Raw genomic sequence first — 20,854 nt, 5'->3', positions numbered from 1 at the left:
TGCAGTTGCCATGAGGCTATGAGGGCTTGAAATACTCGCCCAGAGGGAGGCTTTACTTTTCTGGGTACTACGTGTTTTTTGATTGCTCCTGAATGAAGTTTGAAGTATTTATCGTAAATGTGTAGTTTTTGCAAAGTTTTTAAGATTGTGCGCTAATCGAGAACACTCATAGCTTTCAACTAAGTTTTTCACGCTTTACTTTTTGTTGTTTGAGTAATCTTAGATGCTCTCAATCTGAAATATGTTTATTGATAAGATAAAAGGGATTGTGAGAGACGTTGGTTTGCATTTGTTATAGCGCAGTTCGTAAGATGGAGGACTGCTAATCTGAAATTTGAAGTATTTTTCTATTACCATTATCCTTAGATCTGCTATGAAACTGAGTTTTGAGCAGTTTTAATCGTATTGTCTAATCTGCCTCTTTTATCTTAAATATCAGTAGCAATGGAGCACATTGGTCAACAGCGCTCTTATCGTAACATGTTTTAAGGGTCTTTATCATGCAACCTAGCATAATAAATGTGCGACGCACTTCACCATCATTTCTAAGCTCCTAGTATGCACATTTTTTGCACTCATTAAGCATTCGGTATTGCAAAAGCAAGCAAAAGTTTCAGTTTTTGCCTGGTGCACTATGTGAAAGGATTGCTTGAATATAACATGGGAAACATAGCCTTGTCTTGACGCAACATTTACGAAGCGATGTCTTTGAACTCATCTCGGTTTTTTTTACCATCCAAAGGGTTTGGATTGTTGGAGGCGGGGTTTTAAGATCTATTCACATTTTTAGTTGCTCTCAAACGAAGTTTTTAGCAATTATATTAGTCCTGGCGGTCTTTTTTTGCGATTTTTGCCTGGCCGATTTTTTGTCTGACCCATTTGTCTGTCCTCAAAAATGCTATAACAGGTAGCGCCAAGCGGGCATTAAGTGATTTTAGAGCTTTTCAACTTACTTGTCTCCAAATAAGCGATTCTCCGAAACTGTTTGAGACATGAATTCATGGTGTAATGGGCGGATCTTATAATTTAACACCCACTCCCCCCTGCAGCAACGTAACCCAGAGCGCTAGAACCTCCCCGCGTCCTGTGCTCTCGCTTGTACACCCCACCGTGCTCACCCTACGCTCGTTGAATTAAGCTATAGCTAGCTTCGCTAAACTAGCTAGCTGCAGACTATTCCAAGCGCTCGCTATTTGTCTGAGAGCTATTCACCGATGTTTGTTGATCATTGTTTTGTCACTCCTTCCTTAATGAAAAGTTTTATTGGCTTTTGAAATGGCGCTTAATGAAAGTAGTTACCGGTTTCAGTTCATATTTGGTTTTTGACTCAAGCACAATTTAGAATTTGATTTTTCGTGTTTTGCCTGTTTTATTGGTTATGCTCCAAAACCACGGGTTTTATCGGCTTTCTATTGATTAATTCTATTGATTAATAGCCGCTGTCGGCTTCTCAACGGCTATTATTTGTGCTCTCCTTTTTTATTTGCTTTACCTTTTGATCACGTGTTTCGTTTTACATAAGTCACAATTTTCACGCTGAATTACTTCACTCACTTTTTTAGCTGAATTGATTTTAAGTTCTTTCGCGTATTGAATTACTTAGTGTATTGAATAAGTTCAAGGTCAAAATAGCAAATTCAAAAGAAACGGGATAAACATATAAAGCCCGGTCATTAAGTCATTGTACATTAGGCTATCAACGTTCTTTAGAGCGATTGCTAGCTAGAAATAGTATTATGCTTAAGAGCCTTCAGTTTATAAGCTGAGCTAAGTGTAAGTTTAGAATCTAACCGAATATAAAGAATCTACACTCCAAATAGAACACTTTGTCAAATAGAAAAATTCTATCAATTTCTATTTCTTAAAGTTTTATCTGTTTCAGTCCGAATGTGCGTCAAGCGAGTCAACGGCGGCTATTTTCCGGCAATTTGCTGGCTTATTTTAAAAGATCCATTAATTTAGGATTTTCAATTGAAATCCAATTAATTGTTTGCTTTTTTATTTCATTTCATGAAATATGAATGGCTTTCGTTCTTAATCTGAAGTATTTTCATTGATAAGATGAAAGCGGTTGTGAGAAACGGTGGTGTATAGTGGTTATAGCGCAGTTTGTAAGATGGAGGACTGCTATTCTGAGGGCTCGAAACCGTGTAGGGTTACCTCCCTTTTGTAGACATGAAAATTTTTAACACTGCAGACGGTTGTTCAAGAGCACGTCTTGCGACGCTGAGCCGTTTTATGTTCCTGTGTGTTTTTTAGGGATGAAGAATGCTAATCCTATATTTTATACGCGTGAGCTTGTAAGATTGGAAAATTTTTTTGCATGTTTAAGGGGCCTTTGGAAGCGCATGTTTAAGAGCTGCTTTGAGCTGCATGGTTCAGCGAACATCTCGAGAGAGGTCAATGACTCATAAGGCTCAAAGTAGATGGGTGACAACCGAACCTAGGACAAAAGACGGTTAGTTAGGTGCATTTACCACGAGACTAAGAGGGGTTGAAAGCATGCTCGCCCAGGAGGAGGATTTACTGTCCTGGGTACTACGTGCTTTTAGTTGCTCCCGAACGATTCTTGAAGTTCTTATTGTAAACGTGTTTTTTGCGTGATCTCAAATGCTCTCAATCTGAAATATGTTTATTGATAAGATAAAAGGGATTATGAGAGACGATGGTTTGCATTTGTTATAGCGCAGTTGGTAAGATGGAGGACTGCTATTCCGAGGGTCGAGGGTTCGAACTCGTGTCGGGTACCCTCACTTTTGTAGACATGGAGATTTCTAATCAACACCATGCCACCTGTTGTTCCAGATCATTTCTTTCTTGATGCACATGTTTAAGAGCAGCATTGAGCAGCATGGTTAAGCGAACATATCGAGAGAAGTCAATGACCTAAAAAGCTCCAAGTAGAGGGATGAGAACCGAACCTGGAACTAAAGACTGTTAGTCAGTTGCAGTTGCCATGAGGCTATGAGGGCTTGAAATACTCGCCCAGAGGGAGGCTTTACTTTTCTGGGTACTACGTGTTTTTTTATTGCTCCTGAATGAAGTTTGAAGTATTTATCGTAAATGTGTAGTTTTTGCAAAGTTTTTAAGATTGTGCGCTAATCGAGAACACTCATAGCTTTCAACTAAGTTTTTCACGCTTTACTTTTTGTTGTTTGAGTAATCTTAGATGCTCTCAATCTGAAATATGTTTATTGATAAGATAAAAGGGATTGTGAGAGACGTTGGTTTGCATTTGTTATAGCGCAGTTCGTAAGATGGAGGACTGCTAATCTGAAATTTGAAGTATTTTTCTATTACCATTATCCTTAGATCTGCTATGAAACTGAGTTTTGAGCAGTTTTAATCGTATTGTCTAATCTGCCTCTTTTATCTTAAATATCAGTAGCAATGGAGCACATTGGTCAACAGCGCTCTTATCGTAACATGTTTTAAGGGTCTTTATCATGCAACCTAGCATAATAAATGTGCGACGCACTTCACCATCATTTCTAAGCTCCTAGTATGCACATTTTTTGCACTCATTAAGCATTCGGTATTGCAAAAGCAAGCAAAAGTTTCAGTTTTTGCCTGGTGCACTATGTGAAAGGATTGCTTGAATATAACATGGGAAACATAGCCTTGTCTTGACGCAACATTTACGAAGCGATGTCTTTGAACTCATCTCGGTTTTTTTTACCATCCAAAGGGTTTGGATTGTTGGAGGCGGGGTTTTAAGATCTATTCACATTTTTAGTTGCTCTCAAACGAAGTTTTTAGCAATTATATTAGTCCTGGCGGTCTTTTTTTGCGATTTTTGCCTGGCCGATTTTTTGTCTGACCCATTTGTCTGTCCTCAAAAATGCTATAACAGGTAGCGCCAAGCGGGCATTAAGTGATTTTAGAGCTTTTCAACTTACTTGTCTCCAAATAAGCGATTCTCCGAAACTGTTTGAGACATGAATTCATGGTGTAATGGGCGGATCTTATAATTTAACACCCACTCCCCCCTGCAGCAACGTAACCCAGAGCGCTAGAACCTCCCCGCGTCCTGTGCTCTCGCTTGTACACCCCACCGTGCTCACCCTACGCTCGTTGAATTAAGCTATAGCTAGCTTCGCTAAACTAGCTAGCTGCAGACTATTCCAAGCGCTCGCTATTTGTCTGAGAGCTATTCACCGATGTTTGTTGATCATTGTTTTGTCACTCCTTCCTTAATGAAAAGTTTTATTGGCTTTTGAAATGGCGCTTAATGAAAGTAGTTACCGGTTTCAGTTCATATTTGGTTTTTGACTCAAGCACAATTTAGAATTTGATTTTTCGTGTTTTGCCTGTTTTATTGGTTATGCTCCAAAACCACGGGTTTTATCGGCTTTCTATTGATTAATTGCCGCTGTCGGCTTCTCAACGGCTATTATTTGTGCTCTCCTTTTTTATTTGCTTTACCTTTTGATCACGTGTTTCGTTTTACATAAGTCACAATTTTCACGCTGAATTACTTCACTCACTTTTTTAGCTGAATTGATTTTAAGTTCTTTCGCGTATTGAATTGCTTAGTGTATTGAATAAGTTCAAGGTCAAAATAGCAAATTCAAAAGAAACGGGATAAACATATAAAGCCCGGTCATTAAGTCATTGTACATTAGGCTATCAACGTTCTTTAGAGCGATTGCTAGCTAGAAATAGTATTATGCTTAAGAGCCTTCAGTTTATAAGCTGAGCTAAGTGTAAGTTTAGAATCTAACCGAATATAAAGAATCTACACACCAAATAGAACACTTTGTCAAATAGAAAAATTCTATCAATTTCTATTTCTTAAAGTTTTATCTGTTTCAGTCCGAATGTGCGTCAAGCGAGTCAACGGCGGCTATTTTCCGGCAATTTGCTGGCTTATTTTAAAAGATGCTTTATTTTAGGTCTTTCAATTGAAATCCAATTAATTGTTTGCTTTTTTTCTATTTCATTTCATGAAATATGAATAGCTTTCGTTCTCAATCTGAAGTATTTTCATTGATAAGATGAAAGCGGTTGTGAGAAACGGTGGTGTATAGTGGTTATAGCGCAGTTTGTAAGATGGAGGACTGCTATTCTGAGGGTTCGAAACCGTGTAGGGTTACCTCCCTTTTGTAGACATGAAAATTTTTAACACTGCAGACGGTTGTTCAAGAGCACGTCTTGCGACGCTGAGCCGTTTTATGTTCCTGTGTGTGTTTGAGGGATGAAGGATGCTAATCCTATATTTTATACGCTTGAGCTTTTACAATTGGAAAAATTTTTTTGCCTGTTTAAGGGGCCCTTGGAAGCGCATGTTTAAGAGCTGCTTTGAGCTGCATGGTTAAGCGAACATCTCGAGAGAGGTCAATGACTCAAAAGGCTCAAATCAGATGGGTGACAACCGAACCTAGGACAAAAGACGGTTAGTTAGGTGCTTTTACCACGAGACTAAGAGGGGTTGAATGCATGCTCGCCCAGGAGGAGGATTTACTGTCCTGGGTACTACGTGTTTTTAATTGCTCCCGAACGATTCTTGAAGTTCTTATTGTAAACGTGTTTTTTGCGTGATCTCAAATGCTCTCAACCTGAAATATGTTTATTGATAAGATAAAAGGGATTTTGAGAGACGTTGGTTTGCATTTGTTATAGCGCAGTTCGTCAGATGGAGGACTGCTAATCTGAAGTTTGAAGTATTTTTCTATTACCATTATCCTTAGATCTGCTATGAAACTGAATTTTGAGCAGTTTTAATCGTATTGTCTAATCTGCCTCTTTTATCGTAAATATCAGTAGCAATGGAGAACATTGGTCAACGGCGCTCTTATCGTAACATGTTTTAAGGGTCCTTTATCATGAATCCTAGCGTAATAAATTGGTTTTGCGAGGCATTTCACCATCATTTCTGAGCTCCTAATGTGCACTTTTTTTGCACTCATTAAACATTCGGTATAGCAAAAACAAGCAACTCATAAACGCCATTGTCCAGAAATTTGCTGTAGAAAAAGCAAAAGTTGAGTGCAATACGCATAGATAGCTTAAGTGGTAAGACCTAGGGCTGTTAAACTAGGGGCAAGGGTTCGCGCCCGAGTTGGTGCGAAACAGAATCCTTTACTTCTTTTGAACCTTCTATTCGTGAAAATAATTTTCACGTTATGGTTTTGCGGGCCTGCTAGTTGAACTTTCAGTTTGCGCCTGGTGCCCTATGTGAAAGAATTGCTTAAATATAACATGGGAAACATAGCCTTGTCTTGACGTAACATTTACGAAGCGATGTCTTTGAGCTCATCTCGGTTTTTTACTATCCAAAGGGTTTGGATTGTTGGAGGCGCGGTTTTTTTAAGATCTATTCACATTTTTTTCTGCTCTCAAACGAAGTTTGTAGCAATTATATTACTCCTGGCGGTCTTTTTTTGCGATTTTTGCCTGGCCGATTTTTTGTTTGACCCATTTTTCTATCCTCAAAAATGCTATAAACAGGTAGCGCCAAGCGGGCATTAAGTGATCTTAGAGCTTTTCAACTTCCCTTTCTTCAAATAAGCGAGTCTCCGAAACTGTTTGAGACAAATTCATGGTGTAATGGGCGGATCTTATAATTTAACACCCACTCCGCCCTGCAGCACCGTAACCCAGAGCGCTAGAACCTCCCTGCGTCCTGTGCTCTCCCCTGTACACCTCACCGTACTCACCCTACGCCCGTTGAATTAAGCTATAGCTAGCTTCGCTTAACTAGCTAGCTTCTGACTATTCCAACCGCTCGCTCTTTGTCTGAGAGCTATTCGCCGATGTTTGTTGATCATTGTTTTGTCACTCTTTCCTTAATGAAAAGTCTTATTGGTTTTTGTAATGGCGCTGAATGAAAATAGTTACCGGTCTCAGTTCATATTTGGTTTTTGACTCAAGCACAATTTAGAATTTCAATTTTCGTGTTTTGCCTGTTTTATTGGTTATGCTCCAAAACCACTGGTTTTATCGGCTTTATTGATTAATTGCTGCCGTCGGCTTCTCAACGGCTATTATTTGTGCTCTCCTTTTTTATTTGCTTTACCTTTTGATCACGTTTTTCGTTTTACATAAGTCACAATTTTCACGCTGAATTACTTCACTCACTATTTCATCTGAATTGATTTTAAGTTCTTTCGCGTATTGAGTTACTTAGTGTATTGAATAAGGTTGTAGGTCAAAATAGCAAAATCAAAAGAAACGGGATAAACATATAGAGCACGGTCTTTAAGTCATTGTACATTAGGCTATCAAAGTTCTTTAGAGCGATTGCTAGCTAGAATTAGTATTATGCTTAAGAGCCTTCAGTTTATAAGCTGAGCTAAGTGTAATTTAACCGAATACAAAGAATCTACACACCAAATAGAACACTTTGTCAATTAGAAAAATTCTATCAATTTCTATCTCTTAAGTTTTTTCTGTTTCAATCCCAATTTGCGTCAAGCGAGTCAACGGCGGCTATTTTCCGCCAATTTGCCGGCTAATTGTAAAAGATCCATTAATTTATGTCTTTCAATTGAAATCCAATTAATTGTGTGTTTTTTTTCTATTTCATTTTGTGAAATATGAATAGCTTTCGGTTTAGAAGCTAAATCAAGTATTTTTTTTGAATATAACTGAAACGTGAACACCAAATTAGACACTTTTTGACACTTTGAAAAAAACCATCATAAGTTCTCTGCTTTTCAATAGCCGCCGTGAACCTCTCAACGGCTATTATTTAGGCGCTTCCCTCTTTTTAAAGCTGTTTTTAGAACACGTTTTTCGTTTTACTTAGGTCACGATTTTCGCGTTTGACTTCTGACTTACTTCACTCACTGTTTCAACTGAATGGATTTTAAATTCTTTCATGAATTGAATTACCAAACTGAAAAGAAGCTGGATGAACTGAAAGTCATAGTGCTTTAAGTTAAAAAATTTCATTAGAGAGTTTGCTAGCTGACATTGGCATAAAGATTAATAGCTTTCAGTTTAGAAGCTGAATTATTTTGAGTTTCAGAATCTATCTGAAATTGCACGCCAATTTAGAGCACTTTTTGACTCTGAAAAAAATAACAAAAGAATTTGGTCAATTTGTCTCCTTTTTTCTTTTTCAATCCCGATGGGCATCAAGCGCGTCAACGGCTGCTATTTTCCGGCAATCTGTCGGCTATGTTTCTGCTTATATCCCATTGTGCGTCATGCGCGTCATGGTTGGATATTATCCGGCATTTTTTCGGCTATGTTTTGAGTTTTTCCCGGAATTACTTGTTTTCAGTTCGTATCTAATGATTTTCGTGTCCTTGACTCTATTTGTTCTCATATTTAAGTCAATTTTTTGTTTTAACCGTATTTGATTTTAATTGCTCTCAAACGAAGTTTGCAGAAATTATATTAATCCTGTGGTCTTTTTATGCGTTTTTTTGTTTGACGGAGTTTTCGTCTGACCCTTTTGTCTTTGTCCTGAAAAATGAAATAAAAGGTACCTTTCGGTGTGTATTAAGTTGTCTTAGAGCGATTAACTAAAACTGTTTTGGAGACATAAATTCATTTTGCGAAGAGCAGATCTTAGAGATTGAACTCCCCCTCCCCGTCGTTCCACCTATAACCTAACACCATCGATTCCCCGTACATATCCCTAAACTGTAGCTACTGACGATGCGAACCGCTCGTCTATCGTTTGAGAGCAATTCGCTTGATGATATTCGGTTATGCTTATCTTTTTTGTTTTTTCTTTGTTGGAACGTCTTTTTGACTTTCTGGTGATACAAATGATTGTATTTTAATTTGTTTTTAATTTTAATGTTTTTTCTCAAACACTGTTTGCTTTGTACAATATTTGTAATTTTTGAGTTATGCCATCGTTTGTTTTTATTTTCTGGTGACTTAGATATATTCCTGACAATTATCATTTGATGAGGCTTTATTATTGAGTTAATATGGTAAATAATTTCAATTTTGAAATAATTGTTTTAAGGAGTTTGGCATCTCTTGTTTTCACAAAATGTGAGTTTTTGATTTTTGTTCAAGTTTGCTATTCCTGTTGTCTTTTCTTTGGTCTCAACATTGGGAGGCGTTGGCTTTATGTGTTTTTTTGTGGCAGATAGTTTAATACTGTTAAAATTTTTAATAGAATTGATTTGGGCTGTATTGTAATATTTTATTTTGACATTCCCTGTTGTTACGACCCTTTGATAAGGCGCCAAGACGTCAAAGTGCAACTTTTTTCTAGGTGACTTGTAGCTCTCGGCTACTGAGTTTGTGTGTATTACGTTATTTTTACTGATTTTTGCATAAATTTTTGATCGTAAATTTTTCCATCAAATCTTTTTGTATTGATAAGTAGGCGCGGGGGGGGGGGGGGGGGATTGGATCTTCATGCGATCAGGGCTGGAGAGAGTACAAATAATGAACAATCTTTCTAAGTCCTAATGTTCAGATCTACTCGTCAAAAGATATCAGTAGTGAGATTTGATGTAACGAACAAATAATGAATTCTCTCTATGCAACATAACAACGCATTTGCTTCGTCTGTTTGTTAGTTTGGTCATTCATGGTTGATTTTGCTTTGAAATAAATAATTGTTTTTTTAGCAAGATTTCAATCAGTTATGTATTTAACCTTAAATATTAACAGTTTGAAAGCTTCTATGTTTTGTTAATTAAAGATAAACACGAGGTCATAATTGTACATGTTTTACCCCTAACTTTTTAAGGAAGTTTTTCAAAACTGTTGTTGAAAAGTTATACTTCCCTTTTTCCGTATTTTTTTTCTGTCCTCATATTTAATTGATGCAACTTTAAATGGTATAATTTCAAATTGCTTGGTTGACCAAATAGGGGTTGAAGTGGTTACTGTGTTTCAGAACTTGCCTCCTCTAGCAGGAAGACTAGTGCCATTTGCAGCGATTGCTGCTGCCAACTGTGTCAACATTCCTATGATGCGAAGCAGGTCAGTTGGTATAATTTTTTTTAATTTGGTTTTTCCCACGCTCTGTCGTGAGATGTATTGGCGGGAACTTTTAACTTGATTGGAGGCCATTCAACCTAATTATTGGCCATACAAGTTTATACGCTCCCTCTCGTTTGATGGTTTTTACACACCTCATAGCAAACTTGTTATATAGGAACTTGTTATATGGGGGGGGGGGGGGGGTTCTCAAAAGTGGCGAGGTCATAAACGGCACTTTGCCGAAACAAATCAGAGTTCATTTTTTGAATATATACTTTTTGTCTAAATGCAAACTTTCTCCATTAATTGACCAAGTTAATTGGGACCCCTATTAAAGACCTGTCGAAAGTAGATTGCTCATCTGTGCTACATAGTTTATTCACATTAATGCTAGCTTACTTTGAAACAAAGTATATGCGGTTGGTCTGTTTTGACCTTGCTGTTTACTAGGGAGTTGGTCGAAGGCATTCCCGTGTTTTCCGAATCCGGAGAACGAATTGGCGACTCGGTGTCGGCGGCCAAGAAGGCAATTCCAATGGTGGTCGTCTCTAGAATACTAATGGCGGTTCCTGGAATGAGTAAGTCAATTTAATCTTATATCGACAATATCGAAAACATTTTAAACAACCTCTCATTTGTGAATGAAATTTGTAGATTGGGTTGTCTTTCCTGCTTAAAAGATTGTCTCTAAAACAATCTTTGGTTGGCGCAACTAAAGTAAGTTCACAAAGATGATATTTCTTAGAGGTACTGCATTACTATACTATAATTCTCTTCATTGCCATAATCCTCTTTCCCTTGACATACATTCTTTAATATTTGATGGCTTCCGCTTGTCTGATCGATATGTTTCCCAATACTGTGCAAAGTGAATGTGTCAAGTATTCCATCGAAAAAGAAATGATATAATGAGAAAAAGAAATGACCTCCTGCTGTTCTTCATATTTACGTTTAATTGCTTTCGAACAATGCTTAGGAAGCATTTTTACAAAGACTTTTTTAACCCTGTTGGTTTTTTGTCTGTCCTGCTCCATTTGCTTGTAAAATTTTCACAAAAAAAGCTTTCCTCGTGATCAAAATTGCTCCTTAAATTGTATCAATTAAATGGCAATGAGGCCCTAAGGCGCTGCGGGTTGTTCTACAGCAATTCATTGAAGGATGTTTAATAGCCACCCTCATTTGCCGGTCGGCTATTATAGCGATCCTAATTTTTTACAATCCAAAGGAATTGGTCTATATTGGTGCGCTGTCTTTTTCTAAATATCTGTTCACACTTAGACTTTTTCACGTCAATGAAACGCCAAATTAGAGTGATGATTAATAGCCGCCCTCATCTTCTCAGCCGGCTATTATAGCGCTCCTAATTTTTTACAACTCGAAGAGGAGTATTGGAGAAGTCCTTTTTTTTAATCAATTTTATTGGAGTGATTTTTGAAGCGGGAAATGAAACGCGTGAAAAAATTTGGAGTGATTTTGGTGCTGAATAAAAGTGAAGAGCAGAGTGAAAAGAGAGTGGTTTTTGTTCATACCGCTGTTTTTGAGAGAGCGAGAAATTGATGTGTGAAAAAATTTTCTCTAAGCGAGCGGAATTTTTTTGTTCACGTGCGGCATTTTGAAGCAGTTTTTTTCATTTATTTTGGTTAAGAGGTTTGGTTATGATTTTGTTTTAATTTTAGGCTGGTTTCGGTAGTGGTTTGAAGGTTTTTGGAAATTCATATGAATTTTATGATAATTCGGAGGTTTTTAGTATTTTGCTGATTTTCGGGCTGATTTTTGCGTTTTTTTGATGATTATTTTGCTTTTTTTTCTGGCTGAAATGGGTATTGAAGAAACCCCTTCTACTTGAGCAAATTTATTATAACAATTGCTTACAGTTTTGGGTAAGAATCATTTTTTTGTTGAGAAATATGACAAAAAATGGCGAAAATTGGAACTATTTTTCTTAATCTTTTGCAGTTTTTCGTTTTTTTTTCTGTTTTTAGCCTATTATGACTTGCCTAATGTTTTGCGAGCATCAGGATACCCTATTGACTGAAAGGAATTTTTCTTTGGATTTATATGCTTTTGAAATATTAAAAAATGTTGTAACTTTTTCCAGTTTTTCAGTGAAAGTTGTTTTTAAGAGCTTTTTTTCATAATTTAGCCTAAAGTATTTTCTCAAAATTCACGTAAATGGTTTTTTAAGTACTAGTTGTTTTGATGAAGTTATTTTGGCAGAGATAGTTATTCGGGATCTCAATTTATAACAAAGTTTGATCAGATTTATCATATTTTAACAGATTTGCTTTTATTGTTTTTACTTTTTTGTTTCATGGTTTTGTTTCAAGATAATCATAAATTAGTGAAGGCACGTTTTGTTTGATGAGTAGTTGGATGGCGTTAAATGGATTTTCACTTCGAGTCGTTTCCGGAATTCTTCCGGCTATGTTTTTTTTTACTTCGTCGAACTTTTTTTCGCTTTACCATTTTGCCGCTTTTTCAGCATTTTGCGTGAAATCTTTTTGTCTTCTCTAGGCTAGTTTCTCTCTTCTCTCATTCTGCTAAAAGTGAATTTGAACATCAGTTGCTCAGGAAAGCAGTTCAAAATGAAAAGAGTCAGAATAAAAAATTGAAGTCAGAAATAGAAACGGGATAAACCCAGAAAGCCCAATTTTAGATGCCCGCTATTTGAACGTCGTTCCTATAGGTCTTAGTTACCATCTCTTATGCTTATTGGTATTGATAGTAGCCCCTGTAGCCTCTCTCTAACAAACAGAAGTATGTTCAACTACGAAATGCCATCAAAATAAATCGGACTTAAAAATTGTTTTTGTACAAAAATCTTTTTTTCGATATCTTCTATTCTTTCAATCCCAATCAAGCTTATTGGAATCAACGGCGGCTTTTTTCCGGCAATCTGCCGGCTATGTTTTTAATTAGGCTGGAGTAGTTAAGGGAGCAAAAAATCAATAGGTTTCAAGCGTGTCTTTAATGCTCTTTAAAGTGCAGGGCGAAACTGTTGTTTGAAGACTTTTTTATTTTTGACGGTGACCATTTTTCCGTGCAGCAATTTGACTTCTATTTTTGGACTTTTCTCCGGGTTTTTAACTAATGGTTCCAAAATGTCATACATGTATTCTTATAATGTATTGTTGCATTTTTGAATTAATCAAAGTGCAGGTAACTGCTCATAGGACTCTTAGCAATCTTTTGCTTTCCTGATTATTACTCTCAGTGATTATTGATCTCAATGACTCTCTCTAATGGGGCACAATAAAAGTTATATGATGGTTTATATTGATATCTAAAAGCTTTAACTATTTTGTCACAAGTTGTTTTTTTTTCTGGTCCAATTTTTCAATTCTTTTTATCTTTCCATTTAATCTCTTTATTAAGAGTACTCATTTGTTGCTAATGAGGCATAAATTAATCTAAATAATGGCTGGTGTTCATAGTTTGTGTTTTTAATGACTTTGAGACTGTTTATTTTGAAAAACTATTACCGAGTTTTTTTTGTGAGTTTTGTTAAATTCTCAAATTTTGTATCACGCAATCTGATCAATCATCAGATCCATCATTGGTTTATAGCCAGGCTTAATTAATTCATAATTGTTTCAATTCATTGCTGATTTTTCATGAATTGCTTAATTGAATCTAATTAATGAATTGACTTCATAGCGCTGGTTTTAAAGACTTTTGAAGTTTAACGTTAAAAGTGAAATTGGTATTTTGAGTCTTATCTGTTTTTGTTCCTTTTTTTGTGCTTTTCAGCGTAATAGCGTTCAGTTTGGAAGCGGAATTAATTATGAATTTATAATTTAGCTGAAATTGCTCGCCAAACTAGAACACTGTTTGACACATAGAAACAAATTGTCGTTTTTTCTTTTCTGTTTTAATCCAGATTCGTCAATTTGGTCAGCGGCGGTCATTTTCTGGCAATTTGTTGTCTGTATTTATTTTAGAATTTGCGAAAGCTAAGTGGAGCTATTATCGGTCGTTCCTTTTTTCGTCGTTAAGATTTACGATCTGTGACGTTATGCTCACTTCTATTCTGCTTTGTTCTTATTAATAGCCGCCCTCATCTTCTCAGCCGGCTATTATTGCGCTCGTATTTTTTTTACTTCGTCAAACTTTTTTTCGCTTTACCATTTTGCCGCTTTTTCGACATTTTGCGTGAAATCTTTTTGACTTCTCTAGGCTAGTTTCTCTCTTCTCTCATTCTGCTAAAAGTGAATTTGAACATCAGTTGCTAAGCAAAGCAATTCAAAATGAACAGAGTGGGTATAAAAAATTGAAGTCAGAAATAGAAACGGGATAAACCCATAAAGCCCAATTTTAGATGCCCGCTATTTGAATGTCGTTCCTATAAGTCTTAGTTACCACCTCTAATGCTTATTGGTTTTGATAGTAGCCCCTGTAGCCTCTCTCTAGGAAACAGAAGTATGTTCAACTACGAAATGCCATCAAAATAAATCGGACTTAAAAAATAATTTTGTACAAAAATCTTTTTTTTTCAATATATTCTATTCGTTCAATCCCAATCATGCTTATTGGAATCAACGGCGGCTATTTTCTGGCAATCTGCCGGGTATGTTTTGTTCATGCGGTTTAATTTGTTCGTTTGCGTGAAATATTTTGTGATAAATTTTGACTTGCTTCACTCAGCAAAATTGAATTACTTCCAAAAAGATTTTTGCTTACCTTAATCGGAGATGTTAATTTCAACTGGGATATCCCACTGTAAATTGTTGAAAATTTAAAAACTGCAATTCTGTTTTTAGAGTAAGTTTCTTTTTATAGCTGCGAAGCTGTAAGCTGAGCAAAGCTATATTGCGGTGCTCTTGGTTTTTTCACAATTCAAAGAATTTGAATTGTATTGGGGCGCTGTCTTTTTTTAAGATCTGTTCACACATTTTCATGATTTTTGAAGTCAAATTGGAGTATTGATTTTGGTCACGCCGAAACAGGAAATGGAGCGAAAAAGCGAGTGGTTTTGCGGCGTGAATTGTTTTCGCTCTAATTTTAAAATATAGTGAGAAAACGGTGTTTGAACAAAAAATCGGTTTCTCGGTAGTGGTTTTTTGTTCACATGCGGCAATTTCACTCTGATTTTTACTGTTTTTTCGATTTTTTGGATCGGATTTTTTCTTAATGGTTTCCCAATCCATTCTAGGCTTAGTTTTTTGTTTGAATTAAATTTTCATTTCTCGCTAGGGTTTTTTTTGTTCACATGCGTCATTTTGATATTGATTTTCTGTTTTTTTCTTATTTTTTTGTTCTGATTTTTTTAAAATGGTTTTCTGAATTCACTCATAGTCGATTCTAGGTCTTGTTTTTCTGTTTAGTCTATGAAAATTCTTTGAATTGTACGTCAGGACTTGTCCTGCTATGTTCTTTTGTTTCGTCGTCTGACGCTCTTTCTTCTTTTTACATTTGTTCACACAGCAAAGCTGAAAAGTCAAATTTTCTGAACGACTTCTTCTCACTTACGGCATTTGCGCGCGTGACGTCATTTCTCACTCGCTTTAGCAAAAGTTGTTAGGTTACTTGCGTGATTAGATTTTGATCATACGTGACTTACCTCACTCAATAAAATGACTTTTGCACTTTAAAACTTAAGTTAAATTTGAATTTGTTTAAGGTCTAAGGAACTCATATGTGCAGTAAAGGTCCTTAATAGGAGGCTTCTGCGGAATGAATTTTAACAAGCTTTATTAATTTATCGCTGAATGATTTTTTACCTGGTTTTTTGAGCGGCGTCGATTTTTTTTTCAATTTAGATCTGTATCTGTTTCTATCTCTATTATATGGCACGCAGGTCTATTCTTTCGCAGCTATTCCGGCAATCTGCCGGCTATGTTAAATTAATAAAGGGACCGCTTAATATCCTGTTGTGTTTTCTAACCGTAGTTTTTTAACCGTAGAATAAAAATGTTTGCTGTATCCCTTTTGGTCGAAATCCGTTAACTGTTTCGTAGCAGTTTCTAGCGATTATTTGGACAATGTTGGTCTTTTACTCATAATCGGTGTGACTTTGTTAAGCTTATGGGCATTAAGATATTTCAAAATCTTTTCAAATTATTATTCGTCTCTTCGTAGAATATTTGGCGAGTTCAATAATGGCACGAGTAAAATAGACGCGGGCCTGCATAGAGTTTCTTGTTGAGGTTTTAACAAAAAATAATTTGATATTTGAAATCAAACCTTTAAGAAGAGTTATTTCAACGTTCCGAATTTCATTGAACAGCTAACAGAAATTGTATCGATTTCGGTGAAGAATTAGGTTAATTGCATTTGCTTTTCCTTTTGAAATTGTTGTTTTCTCGCTGCTTAAACTGGCTTATTTATACAACTTTAACATCTGCTTAATTAACCTGATGTAAACAATTATAATCTAAATGCACTAATTCAATGCGCTTTTTATCTGCCCAATAATGCCGCCTTCTTTTGCTTATATAGTTAACAATAAATGATTATGTACCAGCTTTCGTTGTGATAACGTGAAATACATAGTTATTGCCTGAAGGATACGAAAAAAATCTAAAACAGTGCTGAAACTCTTACTTTGAGACCAGGAAACTTTTTGCTTTCAACTCTTGCTAAATAGACGGTGGCGATAAAAGTAGAATAACATGTAGAATAATCCGCAAAGCAGTGGTATCTCATGTGATTGCAACGAAAGTTCATTCAAAACATTACCACCCAGTTGTTATTGCCCTCTCGGAGTTATTTAACAACTCGGCTGTTTTGCCTTGGCTTAGTTCGATAAGTTCTCGAAGGCGATAACAACCGTATGAATATTCCTTATAAACCTAGTCTTACTCAGTTTTGTATTGGCAAGTTAAATGTGCTGTGCACGCCCTCTTTTTTCTTCCGCTATCCCGAGATATAAGATTGGGTCTTAAACAGTACGAAAGGGATTTAAAGGGATAGCTTTGATAAATATTGGCCTCTTTTCCATTATCGCCACGCCCTTCATTTCACCTTCCTGGGGGTTTATCCCTATTTAATGGGGGGAAAATCCAAAAATTCGATTATAGCTGTAGACTAGTGTCATTTGTCTTGAAAATGTCTTGTCATTTTTCAGCGTTTCCGCCCGTGATTATGGACCAGCTGGATAGGAAGACAACAGTGCTGAAAAGGATGCCGTGGATAACAGTGCCTATCCAGACCACCCTATGTGGAATTGCCCTCGTTTTTGCCACCCCTCTCTGTTGCGCACTCTTCCCCCAGCAGAGCTCAATCACGTTTGAAAAGCTAGAGCCCAAAATGAAGGAGAAAGAGAGATCTATGGGTTTGAAAGATGGGTCAGTCGTGTACTTCAACAAGGGTCTATAGATTAGCCTAATCGAGGCTTTATGTTGGATAAGTATTTACTGTTCTCAGGTTCGCGAGGTTTACTGACCTTGAAAAACGAATGGTTCAGCTAATATTAGTTTTGATCTGAAGGACCACTGCTTGGAACTGTTTCCTTTCCCCGGTTTAGTATGGTCATATGTAATTTGGTTTTGTACCTTGTTGGTTCATAATAATTGTAATATTTATTCCATTCCTTTCTCGGATTATTGTCTCCATATTTGGTCATTGCTTAGTGTTTATGACCCAAACCTCAATTTATATACGTATGGCATTACATACTAAGTCATTGGGTTAATGTAGCACGTACCACGGTGGGGGGGGGCTCAAATTTATGTGCACTTCGGGGGGATTCTCTCTCTTAGACTGAGGATCGGTTACGATGTAAAAATGGGTTCAGGTTCAACTAAAGCTGAGGTAGGGTAAACAAAATAGATCATTTTTAAGAAATCAATTTGCTTGCTCTGCTCAATTGGGAATGGAAACGGTTCCCGATTCTCAATATGTAATAAATTAAGCAATTTGAAGTATATCTCAATCAGCTATCATCATAATCTCCTAGTCATCTCTGCTGAGCAGTATTTGTAATTAGGCACGTATAATTTTGCTAAGCAATCTCAATATTTGTAATTTTTTTTGGAAATTTGTATTTCTATTTTCGGATTTATTGTTATTCCGTTATTAGTTAAGTAAATATATATTATTCCAATCACTTCCGCCATTTTAGCCGAAGTTCAATTTATTGAATACCAAAGGCAGCTCCAGGTACAGAGGGAACTAAGATGTTACAACTTGAATGGATTACGATAACATTTGATACATTTCAAGCATCTGTGTCCACAAATTTCTACCTAGCAAAATGAGCAGTTTCTACTCATTTTTATTATGGTCCGAACAGGAAAATTTTCTGTAATTTTGAAGTGAAGAATATGGATCGTCAAAAGTGACGACTTTTTTCCATTGTTGTACTACGTTGGTGGTCGTAATAAGCTGTGTATATCCAACTTACCAGATTCTAGTTTAGTTTATTCGGTAGATTGTTTAATAGCCACCTCAGTTTCTCAGCCGGCTATTATAGCGCTCCTAATTGTTTACAATTCAAAGATTTTGAATTGTATTGAGGCGCTGTCTTTTTTAAGATCTGTACACACATTTTCATGATTTTTGAGCTCAAATTGGAGTAGTGATTTTGGGCACGCCGAAACAGGAAATGGAGAGAAAAAGCGAGTGGCTTTGCGGCAAGAATTTTTTTGCTCTAATTTTAAAGTAAAGTGAGAAAACGGTGTTTGAACAAAAACTCGCTTTCTCGCTAGTGGTTTTTGTTCACATGCGGCAATTTCACTTTGATTTTTACTGTTTTTTTATTGTTTGGATCGGAATGTTTCTAAATGGCTTTTCAAATCCATTCATAGTTCATTCTAGGCCTAGTTTTTTGTTTGAACCAAGTATCCATTTCTCGCTAGTGTTTGTTTTTGTTCACATGCGGCATTTTCACATGGTTTTCCCAATTCACTCATAGTCCGTTCAATGTCTAAATTTTTGTTTATTCAATTACAATTCTTTGAATTGTACGTCAGGTCTTGTCATGCTATGTTTTTTTACTTTGTCAAATAAAAAATTTTTGCTTTACCTTAGGTTACAGCTTAATCAACATTTTGAGTGACTTCTCTAGGCTAGTTTCACTTTTCTCTCATTCTGCTAAATGTGTATTTAGACAGCAGTTGCATAGCAAAGTAATTCAAATTGAACAGAGTCAGTATCATCAAACGAAATCAGAATTAGAAACGGGATAAAGCCCAATTTTATATGCCCGGTACTCCAAAACTTTGTTCTTAGTTACCATCTCTAATGCTTATTGGTATATATATTAGCCCGTGTGTGGTCTCACTACGAAACAGGAGTACGTTCAGCGTTAAAATGACATCAAAATAGTTCGCACTTTAAAATTGTTTGTACAAAAATCATTTTTTCACTATTTTTTCTTCCAATCCCAATCTTGATTATGGGAATCAACGGCGGCTATTTTCCGGCAATCAATCGGTGATGTTTTTAATTGCTCTCGAAATTTTTGCTTGACCTCTTTCTTCTCGATTGACTCTTTTACTTTTGACGTCTTCATTTCTGTATGATCTAACTTTCTGCCTTCAGTGGTTATTAATTGCTCTCAAATGAAGGTTGTAGCAATTATATTAGTCCTGTCGGTCCTTTTTTATGCAATTTTTTGCTTGACCGATTTTCAGTCTGACGCTTTTGACTTTTTGTCCTCAAAAATGGGATACACATGTAGCGCCCACCGGGCATTAGGTGCTCTTAGAGCTTTTCAGCTCAAACTGCTGTGGACACTTACACTTATGGTTTGAAGGGCGGTTCTTAGAGGTTGAAGACACTCCACTGTTGACCCTCCCTCCCCCCGCGCTGTTACCCACAACTACCCAACTGTTGCCCCCATCAGCCCTCGGTGTACCCTTCCCCCCCTCCCCCCCACACCCCATTTCTAGCTACCGACGATCAACCGCTCGCTAAAAACACCCAAATTTATACTATTTTGCAATTTTTTTCAAGCTTTTTGAAAATTTTTGATATTTTTTATTTTTATCAGCCCTAGCTGTCAAGGAACCTCCTCTAGGTATTAATAATAGGTAACTGCATAGTTTCTAGTGGTTTAAACATTTTAACATAACGGATTTTAGCATTTTTTATGACAAAACGTGCAATTTTTAATTTTATGACATTCATTTTATACTCAGGTCATTCTAGACCCAGGGGCCAAAAAAATTCCTAAGGGGTTTGATAATAAGTTCCTCTTAATTTTTTTCTGGCCATGGAATAGTTCTTCAACTTAATGTCCCAAATTTTGGTATTTTTTTTTAATAAAGTTTGCTTTTTTAAGTTTTTTTTGAAAATTTGTCGTTTTTTAGGTTTTTTCAGCGTCAAGAGCCAAGTAACCATCCCTAGGTTTTGTAAATAGGTTATTTTATAATTTCTAGATGTAAGGAAATGTCTGGCAAGATTTTAACATCACGAATTTTAGCGTTTTTTGACAATTCTTGCCATTTTTTGACATTTTTGACATAGTCATTATTCAGGTTTTTTGAGCCACAAGGTTTAGAAAACCTCCGTTAGGGTTTCATAAGAAGCTACTAGAATTTTTTTGTTGGCCATGGATTAATTTTAAACTTTTTTATATCGCACGTTTTAGCAATTTTTTTTTAATAAAACTTAATTTTTTCAAGTTTTTTTGAATGTCATTTTTTAGGTTTATCTTGCCTCAAAAGCCACGAAACGTCCTATAGCGTTTGATTATTTGTTACTGCATAGTTTATAGACGTAGTGGAATGTTTTTCAAGATTTTAATATCACGAATTTAAGCAATTTTTTAAAAAAATATTTGCAATTTCTTCATGTTTTTGAATTTTTTCGGCACCAAGGGCCCTGGGACGTCCTCCAAGGTTTGATAATAAGCTGCTGCTTAGAGTTAAAGGGATGGAGATCAATTTTTTTATGACTCCAGTGTTGGTAATTTTTGGATAAAATTTCAAATTTTCGGAAGTTTACCATGTTCCAAGTGTATGGATCTTTGTGAGCCAGTGAAATTATTTCAGGCTGGAAACGAATA

General features: G+C 36.2%; 1 protein-coding gene across 2 annotated transcripts in view; it reads left to right on the top strand.

Annotated features, from left to right (window-relative positions):
- LOC142351938 (sideroflexin-1-like) overlaps positions 1-17,431 on the top strand; it is a 48,964-nt gene extending 31,533 nt beyond the window's left edge. Inside the window, exons 5-8 of one of the 2 annotated variants that reach the window (XM_075404212.1) lie at positions 9,818-9,903; positions 10,354-10,481; positions 10,558-10,620; positions 16,970-17,109. In XM_075404212.1, coding sequence (XP_075260327.1) covers positions 9,818-9,903; positions 10,354-10,481; positions 10,558-10,580 — 237 coding nt within the window. In that variant the 3' untranslated portion in view covers positions 10,581-10,620; positions 16,970-17,109. Of the gene's footprint in view, positions 1-9,817; positions 9,904-10,353; positions 10,482-10,557; positions 10,621-16,969 lie in introns of both variants that reach the window. The other variant, XM_075404211.1, reaches the window with a different exon arrangement.
- Positions 17,432-20,854: the final 3,423 nt, after the last annotated feature.

This window comes from Convolutriloba macropyga, chromosome 13 (genome assembly GCF_964194025.1).
Source record: "Convolutriloba macropyga chromosome 13, txConMacr16.3, whole genome shotgun sequence".
Classification (NCBI taxonomy): Eukaryota; Metazoa; Xenacoelomorpha; order Acoela; family Convolutidae; genus Convolutriloba; species Convolutriloba macropyga.
Note: the sequence above shows the minus strand (reverse complement) of the source record. Positions and strands in the feature narration are given on the sequence as shown.